Source organism: Nicotiana attenuata, unplaced genomic scaffold, assembly GCF_001879085.1.
Source record: "Nicotiana attenuata strain UT unplaced genomic scaffold, NIATTr2, whole genome shotgun sequence".
Classification (NCBI taxonomy): Eukaryota; Viridiplantae; Streptophyta; class Magnoliopsida; order Solanales; family Solanaceae; genus Nicotiana; species Nicotiana attenuata.
The window spans coordinates 79,199-92,211 of NW_017670851.1; the positions used below are offsets into that span (position 1 = coordinate 79,199).

Genomic DNA, 13,013 nt, shown 5'->3' on the forward strand with positions numbered 1-13,013 from the left:
GTGGAAACTTATAACTGTCGTGTTGACCAAATACCGGGGGCACCTCCAGTTTTGAAGGGATTAGATGCCAAAAAGTTCATAAAAAAAACCATTCCCTCAGAGCGTGGCTCCGATCCCTATTCCTATGAAGTTTCGGATGCCCGATATACACAAATATAATGGGACAACCGACCCTAACGAGCATATTACTTCATACACTTGCGGGATAAAAGGAAATGACTTGAACAACGATGAGATCGAATCAGTCTTATTGAAAAAGTTTGGAGAAACATTGTCGAAAGGAGCTATGATTTGGTATGACAACTTACCTCCTAACTCTATTGACTCATTCGCTATGTTAGCAGACGCCTTCGTGAAAGTGCACGCCGGGGACATAAAGGTGGCCACGAGAAAATCGGATGTCTTCAAGATAAAACAAAGGAACGACGAGATGTTGAGGGAGTTCGTGTCCAAGTTCCAGATGGAGCGAATGGAGTTACCACTAGTCTCAGATGACTGGGCAGTACAAGCTTTTTATACAGGGTTTGAATGAAAGGAGCTCGATTGCGTCTCGACAGTTAAAGCAGAACCTGATCGAGTATCCGGCTGTGACGTGGTCAGATGTGCACAACCGTTATCAGTCAAAAATCAGGGTCGAGGACGACCGATTGGGAGCCCCTTCGGGTTCAGTTCATCCTAACAGATCGGCAGCCAGACCTCCGAGGGATACAGACATGTCGAGGTAAACCAAAGAACGGTATCAGCCGTATGTTGATCGGAGAAATAATGGTTCAAGCCGTAACGCTCCTCGGAATGATCGGGGAAATGATCGAGGACAGAACTCTCGAGGGCTCATGAGTAAGAGCGAGTTCGATAAGAATACCGACCCCACAGAGGTGCCTCGACTATCAGAATACAACTTTAGCGTAGATGCATTGGGGATTGTGTCAGCTATTGGAAGAATCAAAGATACCAGGTGGCCCGGGCCAATCCAAACCGATCCTTCTCAGAGGAATCCAAATTTATGTGTAAGTATCATGGCACGCATGGTCATAGAACAGAAGATTGCAGGCAGCTAAGGGAAGAAGTGGCTCGATTGTTCGACGAGGTCCATCTTTGAGAATTTCTTAGCAATCGAGCCAAGAATCACTTTAGGGAGAGAGATGCAAGAAAAAATGAACAAGAAGAACCACAACATGTAATCCACATGATCGTTGGCAGCGTCGATGTCCCACAAGGACCTGTGTTCAAACGCACCAAGTTGTCGATCACAAGAGAAAAACAGACTTGGAGCTATGTGCCCGAGGACGCCTGATCATTCTACAATGAGGAAGCAGAGGGCATATCTCAGCCACACAACGATACCCTAGTAATCTTTATCCTTTTAAATAAAATTCAAGTTAAACATGTTCTCGTGGATCCAGGTAGCTCAGTAAACATAATTAGATTGAGGGTCGTAGAGCAGGTCGGCCTACAGGATCAGATTGTACCTGTGTCTCGGGTCCTAAATGGCTTCAACATGGCAAGCGAAACAACAAAGGGAGAAATTATCTTGCCAGTAAACGTAGCAGGGACCATGCAAGATACTAAATTCCATGTCATCGAAGGTGACATGAGGTATAGCACGCTCTTCGGGAGGCCATGGATACACAACATGAGGGCAGTACCTTCAACTCTTCATCAGATGATGAAGTTCCCAACGGAGGATAGAGTGAAAACGGTTTACAGGGAGCAACATGCTGCAAAGGAGATGTTTGCAGTTGAGGAGGTGGTACCGATACTAGAGCCTTCGACCTCAGAGAAATCGGGCACCAAACGTAAGCAGGCGGCTAAATAGCAATCATCGTCCCCAACCTCGACAGAATCGGAGCAACAGGTAATCGAGGACGAAGAAGAGGATTTCCTTACTACTAGAACCTTTGTTGTTCTCGAAGAGTCCAATGCAACCAAGTCTACTGTCGAGGAGCTGGAGCAGGTCATACTGATCGAATACATGCCCGAGAGAAAGGTATCTCTGGGAACGAGATTAACCCTCGAACTCAGGAAAAAACTCATGCAATTTCTTATTGATAATATGGATTGCTTTGCTTGGTCCCATTTAGATATGACAGGGATTCCACCGGAAATCACCACACATCGGCTAAGCATCGACCCCAGATTCAAACCGGTGAAGCAAAAAAGGAGGCCCCAGTCCGAGGTGAAACATGCGTTCATAAAGGACGAGGTAACCAAACTTCTTAGAATAGGGTCTATTCGGGAGGTAAAATACCCCGAATTATTAGCCAATGTAGTTGTAGTTCCTAAAAAAGGAAACAAACTTAGAATGTGTGTAGACTATAAGGACTTGAACAAAGCATGTCCAAAGGATTCTTTCCCATTGCCAAACATCGATCGAATGATCGATGCCACGGTCGGCCACGAGACCTTAACTTTTCTTGTTGGCTACTCCAGGTACAATCAGATTCAGATGAACCCAGAGGACCAGGAAAAGACTTCAATTATTACTAAGTTGGGAACATATTCGGGCTAAAAAATGCAGGAGCTACTTACCAATGCCTAGTTAACAAAATGTTCGAAGAACAAATAGGTAAAACAATGGAAGTTTATATTAATGATATGTTGGTTAAGTCCCTGCGCGCAGAGGACCATTTAGCTCATTTGCAGGAAACATTCTAAATCTTGAGGAAATACAACATGAAGTTTAACCCGGAGAAATGTGCCTTCGGAGTCGTCTCGGGTAAGTTCCTCGGCTTTATGGTGTCGAATCGGGGTATCGAGATTAACCCCGATAAGATCAAGGCCATCGAGGACATCACGATCGTGGATAGCGTGAAGGTCGTGCAGAGGCTAACAGGGCGAATAGCTGCTTTGGGTCGATTCATTTTGAGGTCGTCAGATCGAAGTCACCATTTCTTTTCCTTGCTTAAAAAGAAAACGGATTTTGCATGGACCCCGGAATGCCAACAAGCCTTGGAGGAACTAAAATGATACTTATCGAGCCTGCCTTTGCTTCATACTCCGAAGATAGATGAAAAACTTTACCTATATTTGGCAGTGTCCGATATAGCGGTAAGCGGGGTACTAGTTCGAGAAGAGCAAGGTACGCAATTCCCTGTTTATTATGTAAGCCGAACTCTAGGAGATGCTAAAACTAGATACCCTCACTTAGAAAAATTAGCACTTGCACTGATAAGCGCTTCTATAAAGCTGAAGCCATATTTTCAATGTCATCCCATATGTGTATTGACCAATTACCCCCTTCGAAATGTTTTGCATAAGCCCGAGCTGTCGGGCCGGCTGGCCAAATGGGCCGTTGAGCTTTGCGGGTACGATATCTAATATCAACCCCGTACTGCCATCGAGTCTCAAATCTTAGCTAACTTCGTGGCTGATTTTACGCCGAACCTCGTACCCGAAGTAGAGAAAGAACTCCTACTAAGTTAGGATACATCATCGGGGGTATGGACCCTTTTTACGGACGGTGCCTCGAATGTGAAAGGGTCCAGGCTTGGCATTGTCTTGACACCACCCACGGGTGATACCATTAGACAATCAATCAAAACTTCTAGATTGACTAACAATGAGGCCGAGTATGAGGCCATAATTGCTGGTCTCGAGCTAGCTAAGAGCTTGGGAGCAGAAGTCATCGAAGCCAAGTGCGATTCTCTATTGGTGGTAAACCAAGTGAACAAAAGTTTCAAAGTTCAAGAGGATAAAATGCAACGGTACTTGGATAAGCTACAGGTAACTTTGCACCGCTTCAAGGAGTGGACTCTAGATCATGTGCCTCGAGAACAAAATAGCGAGGCCGATGCACTTGCTAATATGGGATCCTCAGTTGAAGAAGATGACATCGTCCCGGGGACTGTCATCCAGTTGTCGAGGTCTGTGGTTGAAGAGGGTCATGCCGAGATAAATTCAACAAGTTTGACGTGGGACTGGAGGAATAAGTATATCGACTATTTGAAGAGTGGGAAACTCCCATCGGATCACAAAGAATCAAGGTCCCTACGAACCAAGGCTGCTAGGTTTGCATTAGATGAAGATGGAACATTGTACCGGAGAACATTCGATGGGCCATTGGCGGTATGTTTGGGGCCAGGGGATACCGATCATGTTCTATGAGAAATTCACGAAGGCACTTATGGGAATCACTCCGGCTTCGAGTCTTTGATTCGCAAAATTATCAGAGCAGGGTATTATTAGGATAGCATGGAAAAAGATACTAAGGAATTTGTCAAAAAATGTGATAAGTGCCAATAATTCGCACTGATGATCCATCAACCCAGAGAACAACTCCACTCGATCCTATCTCCGTGGCCTTTAATGGGGGATGGACATAGTCGGACCCCTACCAACTGCCTCAGGTAAAGCTAAGTTTATTTTGTTTATGACTGATTATTTTTCTAAATGGGTGGAAGCACAGGCCTTCGAAAAGGTCCGAGAAAAAGAAAATATTGATTTCATCTGGGACCACATCATATGCCGGTTCGGAATACCTGCCGAGATTGTATGTGACAATGGAAAACAATTCATCGACACCAAGGTGACAGAATTCCTTGAAGCCCATAAAATAAAGAGGATCTTATCGACACCATACCATCCAACTGGAAATGGGCAGGCCGAGTCGACAAACAAAACTATCATTCAAAACCTGAAGAAAAGGTTGGACGATGTAAAGGGGAAATGGAAAGAAGTTCTACCGAAGGTCCTTTGGGCATATTGAACAACATCGAAGTCTAGCACAGGAGCCACCCCGTTTTCTTTAGTATATGGCTTCGAGGCCCTTATCCCTGTCGAGGTCGGAGAACCCAGCGCCAGGTTTTGACATGCATCGGAGGAGTCAAATCATGAGGCTATGAATACTAGCCTCGAGCAATTAGACGAAAAATGAAAAGCAGCACTTGTTCGGATGGTCGCGCAGAAGCAAAGGATCGAAAGGTACTACAATAGAAGGACCAATCTTCGACATTTCAGAATCGGGGACTTAGTCCTACAGAAAGTCACCCTCAACACTCGAGATCCTGAATGAAGGGAAACTGGGCCCGAATTGGAAGGACCGTACCGAGTCCTCGGTGTTGTCGGTAAAGGATCTTACAAACTTAGCACGATGGAAGGTGAACAACTACCAAACAATTGGAACATATCATTACTCAAGCGATATTACTGCTAAGGTATGACTCTATCCTTTTGTCCATTTGAGTTTAAAGCTAACTCAGCGCAGGTTTTCGATCGAAGCTATCGAAGACACCCTTTTTACAGGAAGGCCTTAGGTTTTAAAGCATGTGTTGCACTCTTTTCCCCTTAGACCGGATTTTGTCCCAAATGGGTTTTACCGATAAGGTTTTTAACGAGGCAACAACTATATGGTACCTAAGGAAAACTCGAACAGTATCCAAGGCTTCTTTTCAATCAACCTCGAATACTGGGGAACATCACCCTCGAAGATCATATTTTCGAGGAAATTACTTCACGCCTAAGAGGGCCTCGATAGGAAAACTTTGTAATGGGCCAAACGGTTAGATGAATCGTGTCCATATAGAATAGTTGAGCCCCGACGTCAAAACATGTACGCATGTATCAATTATTTGAAGAAGCTTTCTGTTTATATCAAAAACACTTTGTGTCTCAAAGAAGTCTACTATTATACGAGCTCGACACTTATAATCCTACGGGAAACGGCTCAAGGGCCAAAGCACGAATGCAACCCCGAGATACTCGGGGACTGTCATCGACAATCAGCACATCCGAGTCATCGAACTCGGACTCATAAGACCTCAAAGAGGCATCCCCTCGAAACAAAGGACAAGGCTAATATACTCGAGGACTAACTTCTCGAACAAGTTCGAAAGATTATCGGGAAACAAGTCCAAGTGACATACCTGAAGGCTACGGCCATATTAAAGACTACGGTCATATAAAAAGGCTACAACTGAAATAATGCGGCTCAGAGACGTCCGACTTCTGACATAAATTAAAAGCCTTCAAACACTTTGAAAAAACCGGTTAAATCAGGCTACCCTCGGCAAAAGCAAAATATAAGGGGCTCCGATAAATTCAGCCCTCGAATAATTTAAAGGCTTCGATAACATCAGCCTTCGAAAAAACCTCAAGAGATATTCGATTATGTTTACACAAACTAATTACTAATAAGGTTCCGATTTGTCGAACTTTCGAAAAACCCAATGGGTACGAAAAACACATGCTAAGGCATACAAAAATTTTCACTAAGTCTTTTAGCCGAAAAGGGGGAAAAACTATAGCCACTTTAGAGGCCGAATCGGCCCAACCTAAAGAGCCTAAGGGCCGATATATAAGAGCCTAAGGGCCAACCTGAAAGAGCCTAAGGGCCAAAACATATAGAGTTCGAGACCTCGTTCTCACTCAACTCAGACTCAAGAGTCCCATTGTTCCGAGCTCACATCAAATTGAATTAAGCTTAGCTCGTGGATTACCTAAGACCTTAAGAGGCATTACGTTGATCAATAAAAAACCTAAGGGTCTGCTATGTGTTGAGTCCAGTACTCGGACTGGTCATTAGAGTTATACAATAAAGTTCTTCACATGTGAAGACGAAACGGAATTCAACAAATTGGAGATAAAGCAAAAGGGTTCTTTATATTCACAAAAGATGATTTACAAAGTGTATTTACAACGCCCACGAGGGGCCCTTACATGAAAACAAAAGAACCAAAAAAGAACCTATTTCGGGGCTACATCCCCGGAAGCAACATCCTCAGAAACAGCACCCTCGGGAGCTTTATCTCCGGGAGCCCCCTCCTCCTCGAGGGCTCCTTCTTCACCTTCCCCGCCCTCGGAGCCACTCGCAACCTTTTCATCATCAAAATAAACGAGAAACCGGGCATCGGTCTCCATCGCCTTAGCTTGGGATATCTCTCAGTGAGGTCAAAACCTCAGGCATGGATCTCTTCGAGAGTCTCCCTCCGGACTTGGCACTTAGCCCAATCATTACTCCATTTTTCTCAATCGTAGGCCTCCCTTAGCTCCGCTTGAACAGCCGCGGCATCCCTTAAGTATATGGCGATGGTCTTATCAGCCGTAGCTTTCATCTTCTCAACTTCAGCCTTGGCTTGTGCAGCTTCGGCCCGGGATCTAGCAAGCTCCGCCTCTAACTCCTCAATTTTCTTGGCTTGGGCCAGACTCTTCACTTTAATGCCTCAGAGTTGAGTTTCAGCCGAGGTCAGTTGGGCCGTAATAGCTTCCTTATCGGCAGCAAGCGAATCCGTGTTCTCTTTGCATCGATGGCAGTCAGCCTTAACTTGGTCAACCTCGCCCCGGAGCTGCCCAATCATCTCCAACTTCTGTTGCAGCTGAGATTTCAAAGTATTAGCCTCCGAAGTAAGTCCAAGAAGACCATTCCTTATTAAAATCACAGTTACCCGCTCATCTAGCTCGGTCTCGTTTTCCCGAGCTTTGGCTAATTCAGCCCGAAGGTCCTTAAGCTCCTCCTCCTTTTGGCTACAGAGAAGCCTCAGGGCCTTCTCTTCGCCCGAAACCTTCCTGAGTTCGGCCTCGTATTGGCTCAGCTCAGCTCTAAACTTGGCGATGGCCTATACATAATATGAAGATATGTCAGTTAAAAGAGGGGAGGAAGAGAGAAAAGTACAACGATGAAAGTTAGTATCTACCTGAGAGGGAAGACATTGAGCTTCTTCAAAGAGGGTGGATGCATCGTTAAGATCAATAGCATCATCAACCCCGGTGAAACAATCCCAGAAAGGGTCTTCCTCGAGGACCTTGCTCGGGTCGGGTGTTGGCAGAGCCCGAGCATCCTTTATTGTTTCAACGGAATAGGATGGCAGAGAAAGAGTGACCCATTGTCACGGCCCTAAGCTCCTCACTCGGGGCGCTCTGATTAGCTGTAGCCTTCTCAACATTTATCCCCTCAGGCCTACTTATTGAAGGAGGGGGATTGATCTCGATCTCCGGGGACTCGAGGGCTTTGCCCAGGTCTTTTTCCGGAGCTCCTCCACCATAAGATGAGGTCTCAGGTTCGGAGGGCTTGGCGGCCTCGACTGGTCTCCTAATTTGGGGTACCAACGCCGTTTCTCCACCCTCGTTCTCTTCATCTTTTGGATATTGAGTGGCGGAGTCCAAATTCGCATGTACAGCTTTCCTCCTCAGCTTTCGAGTATGAGTCCCTTCGTCCTGTGAATCTTAAGGCTTTCAAGCCCTCTTTCTCTTACTGTCCTTCCCCGATTTCGGGATCGAGGACACAGTCTTCTCCCGGGCGAGGCTGGCCTCATTTCGGATACGTCTCTGATGCCTGCACGAATAAACTTGAATGAGTTAATGCCACTAACATATGAAAAATATCCAAAACTTGGGAAGAGAATTTACCATGATGTTTGGCCTCCCATTTGCCCCTCGATAATTCACGCCATTTGCGTTCATCGTAGGAGGAGGTGGCAGCTAACTTTCGGACCCAATCCTCAAGGTCGGGGATCGCGTGGGGCATCCAAGCAGTGGCTGCAGAAAGGGTAAAGGCATTATGAGATGCGGAAGCTGAATATGAATAGATATTGGGAAGAAGAACTCTACTTACGTTTAAAGTTATACTTCTCCGGGAACGGCATTTCATCCCTGGGGATGACATCCGAAGTCCTTACTCTGATGAACCGACTCATCCAGCCTCGATCTTTTTCCTCATCATTACTAGCAAAGAAGGCTTTCTTTGTTCGACGTTGCAGCTTTATGAGCCCTCGAAACAGCTGGGGCCGATGCAGCCGTATAAGATGGTTGAGGGTGAATTCCAACCCCTCGGCTTTTTCGAAAAAGTAGCGCACCATGATCACGATGCGCCAAAAGGAGGGGTGGATCTGACCGAGGATGACCTAGTATGTTTTATAGAAGTCGATCATTACCGGATCAAGGGGACCCAGTGTGAAGGGTAAGTGTAAACACTTAAAAACCCCTCCACATGGGTAGTGATGCTTTACTCGGGGCTCGAGATCTGAACCAAGACCTCGTCTCCCCAGCCGCAGTCCCTCTTCATGGCTTTGAGGTACTTCTTCGATATCGAACAAATATATCGAGATACGTGTTCGGATCGGCGATATCGGGGGGATTTTCAATAGTGAAGTCCTTCTTAATCACGCAAGGGCCGGGGTGATTTCTTTAAGAGTCGGCGGCACCAGCGATTTAGCCGGCCGGGAGGTAGAAGAAGACGATGCTTTATCTTTTTTGGGAATTGTTTTGGAAGTTTTAGCCATGGTTCTAAGCTAAAAAGTACTGACGGCAGCAGGACATGGTGTTTTATGAGAGCTTGGCATTTTTCGACAAAGGGGCGGTGGAAACAGATAGTGAGAGAAAAGGGTGAAGAAGAGAGATGATCAGAGAAAATGTGAATGAAGGAGTAAAGTTTTCAATTCAAAGAAGTAGCCTCGCATTTATGAACAACGACGGTTGGCGGTGCTAGTGGCCGACCATTACTGGCATGCATTTAGTGTTTTGGGGAAGTGAACCGATGGGACGTTTTAGTCACTTCGAGCGCTCACGTCACGGGAGTGACATCATCATTAGAGACTCCGAAGAATCAAGGTTCAAATCGTTTCTTATCGCCTTGCTCTAAGAAATGCGGGGACTATCTGTATACGGTCGAAATCAGGTACGCCCGATTTCCCAGGCTCGAGGGATCACCTTAGGTCCGAGTTCAAGTAAGCTCGAGTTCGAGGTCGACAGACTACGCTCGAGCTCGAGGATGAAATGCAATGCCCGAAGATAAGAGTGTGAGGGATACCGAAGTCAAGTGTGCTCGACCCCGAAATTGTACCGTTATGGATTTGTAACAGAATGAGCTAGATTCCTGCCACGTCCCCAAGATCATGGCGCAAATCCCGGAATAGGATTATACGATTCCGTACTAGGCTGTTAGACAGCTGTATCAAGAATATTCCTTACTGTAAATAGAAATATACCTTATTTAGGGTTCCCTTATTATATAAAGGGGACCCCAATCATTTGTAACATCATCTTATCATTGGTAAGAATATACTATCCTACTTTTCTCTCTTATTGTTCATCAGAATTGTCCTTTACATGTATTGTTCTTACTTTATTGCTCTTAACCCATCTCAAGGTCACTAAGCTCGAGGTCACCACTGCTGAGTAACATTGGTTTGATTCATTTATTTCCTTCATTTCTAACTTCATATTTTTTGAATATTAATCAGTATTGAATTTAATCACATATCTTTAAAATCACAAATCAAATTTAATTATTACTCGTATTTTCGAGGTAAACACATATACATAAGCAGATGCAATTTACATATTTCTCTTTGGTGGAAATTAAAGTTGACCAGATTCTCGATCTTACAATTACAGAGTTCATATGCAGTCCAAATTGCTGTGACGCTGTAATCAAGATTCAGTTTTTGAAACTTGGATGTAATAAAAACAATCAAGAAATGCACTTTTCTCCGTTGTCAATCAAGTCATTTTGTGTCCGTTTCTCGAATCCTTGTACATCTCTGTCTTTTCCAACTTCTACTAAACGATAGATCACCCATTTCATGCATGATCTTTTAAATTTTAAAGACTAGTGGCTCTTTTATCAAACGAAAATTCGTCCGTTGGATTGACAATATTGATCTCATGTTGGTCACGAGCCGTTTGTTGTAAAGGAACCACTTGAAACGAACTAGGCTCGTGACCTAATTCCGAGTCATGATGCAAGTGATCATGACTAATTTTAGTCTGATTCATGAAGGATGAGGACGAGTCATCCCTAGCCTGGTTGAACCGGGTGGGAGATGGCGAGCCCTCCCTAGCCTGGTTGAATTGGGTGGGAGATGGCGAGCCCTCGTTGTCCCAATGGTCCACATTGTAATTTGATCTTCGCTGACTGTCGTCCATGTCGCTCCTCCAGTGGTTTCCACGGAGGAGATGGACAGGTGACATGCCGTGAGAAGGCGTAGTTGGCCTGCTTGACATTGGGGTTACAGTATTGGAATGCTTGTTGATCTCTTTGACGTGCTTTCTGGCAGTGTGATGCCAGTTCTTCAATGCGGTTGCCACTCTTTCGTTGAAGATAGTTGACTTCATTGATGATCCCATCTGTTTACATTTCAGCACGAGTTTTAGTTTCTATATCCCGAATTCCCGATTATACAAAAGATTTTTTACACCATCAGATTATATAATGATTAAACACAATAATTTCTATAATAAGTTGATAACAACTTGAAAAATAAGACATGCAACGCATTATGACAAATTACAGTTTCAGTGCATATAATTAAGCCGAATCCCTTCAGAGGATGTTGAAGGATAGAAAGTTAAGGAATTCTCGATATTCATTGTTGTAACATTGCGACCATAAGTGTTTGTTTTCGTTTTTCAAGAGTCAAACTTTTTAATTTTTACCGAATATGTATTTAAGCATAGAATATTTAAATTTTTCAAAACAATATTTCTATATTTAAAAATTATGTAAAAAATATTGTAAGTCACAATAATTAATGATTCAGAATATTTAAAAGGCATAAAAAAGAAAATTACGATCAACAAACAACTGGTTTGACTCTTGAAATCCAAATATTTTCACACAAATTAGGACGGGAAGTATTAATTATATTGTGGACTTAGTGGATAATATTCTAAAAAGATATGCAATTGTTTTAAAAACACACACACTTCATATACCTGTGTCACGAGGGCATATAGTGGAAGGGTGACATAGCTGCAGAGAATCTGAATAAGAACCCTGCTCAAAACACCAGCAATTTCACATATAAATACTTTGGATGAAATTAAATGTTAAAATAGAAAGCAAAACCGCAAAAATAAAGAGTTGTACAAGATATATAATACTGACCCCATTGTCATTCTAATGACGATATCCTCAGTATGGTCATGGAAACAAGATTTCAACCCGAATTCATACTGTTATTAAAAGAGAAACCAAACAAAATCCGAAGTTAGTTTTAATTATCTTGGTTTTCTTTTTTCTATCCTTAATTAATGTTCATAGAATTAGTTTGTTGGCTTACCCAAGTCCAAGCAAAGAAGGCCAACTGAAAAGCATTCTGCAACAAGTCAAAGAAAATATAAGATGTTAACAAAGGTCAAATTAAATGTTTTTGTAAAATGAAAATGAGTATAAAAAATAAAAATAAAAAATACCTGAAAAAGGACAAAATTAATGAGATAAAGAAGGAGACGAGGACGATTAAACCAAAAGAGGTCATCCCCAGGTTGAACTACAGGGACACCTTTCACTACTTCCCCTCTTTCTTGAATTCTTAGTCCCATTTTTGTTATGATCACTTGTAGCTTCGTCCCTACTAATAATATCACCTGCATTATTTAGAATTTAAGTTATATACACAAATTTATAAATATTTTTTATACTATTTGTGTAGCTAGTTTAATCTATTATAAGCATGTTGGTTATCATTTTTACTAGAGAGATTCACATGTAATTATCGTGTAAGTGATGAACTGATTAGTAAATATTTTTTATACTATCTATTAGGGGTATTCATGGTTCGGTTTGCGTCGGTTTTCCCTAAAAAGAAACCAAACCAAGTAAGTCGGTTTTTCAAATATTAGAACCAAACCAAACCAATTAAGTCGCTTTTTTATCGATTCGGTTTTTGCCGGTCTTTGTCGGTTTTTCGGTCTTTTCGGTATTTATCGGTTTTTTCTTAAATATGAGACATACACTACCAAACTCATATTCCGGCGACTACATTTGAACGTAACACTATCAAATCAATTGCTCTTTGAGAAATCTATCATTTACCAAGATATATTGATGATAATTGAATCAAATAGTGATGAATAATTTAAGTACTCAATTAAAAGTCGATTATTTTTAACATGAAATAAATTCTTGTACTTAGCAAAAGAAAACTTTCAATCAAACTAGAATGTAAAGGTAAATAATTAGATGATTATAATAGCAAAGAACTAGACTAAAATAGAAATGACTAGTATGTAATTATGTACTTATATATATATATATATATATATATATATATATATATATATATATATATATATATATA

At 42.6% G+C, this 13,013-nt stretch overlaps 1 protein-coding gene across 1 annotated transcript in view; it reads right to left on the reverse strand.

Moving 5' to 3' along the window:
* Positions 1-10,207: 10,207 nt before the first annotated feature.
* LOC109243906 (MLO-like protein 6) overlaps positions 10,208-13,013 on the reverse strand; it is a 7,309-nt gene continuing 4,503 nt past the window's right edge. The window contains exons 11-15 of the mRNA XM_019410918.1: positions 12,127-12,300; positions 11,994-12,029; positions 11,819-11,886; positions 11,647-11,707; positions 10,208-11,058 (exon numbers count right to left, since the gene is read on the reverse strand). Coding sequence (XP_019266463.1) covers positions 10,534-11,058; positions 11,647-11,707; positions 11,819-11,886; positions 11,994-12,029; positions 12,127-12,300 — 864 coding nt within the window. The 3' untranslated portion in view covers positions 10,208-10,533. The remainder of the gene's footprint in view (positions 11,059-11,646; positions 11,708-11,818; positions 11,887-11,993; positions 12,030-12,126; positions 12,301-13,013) is intronic.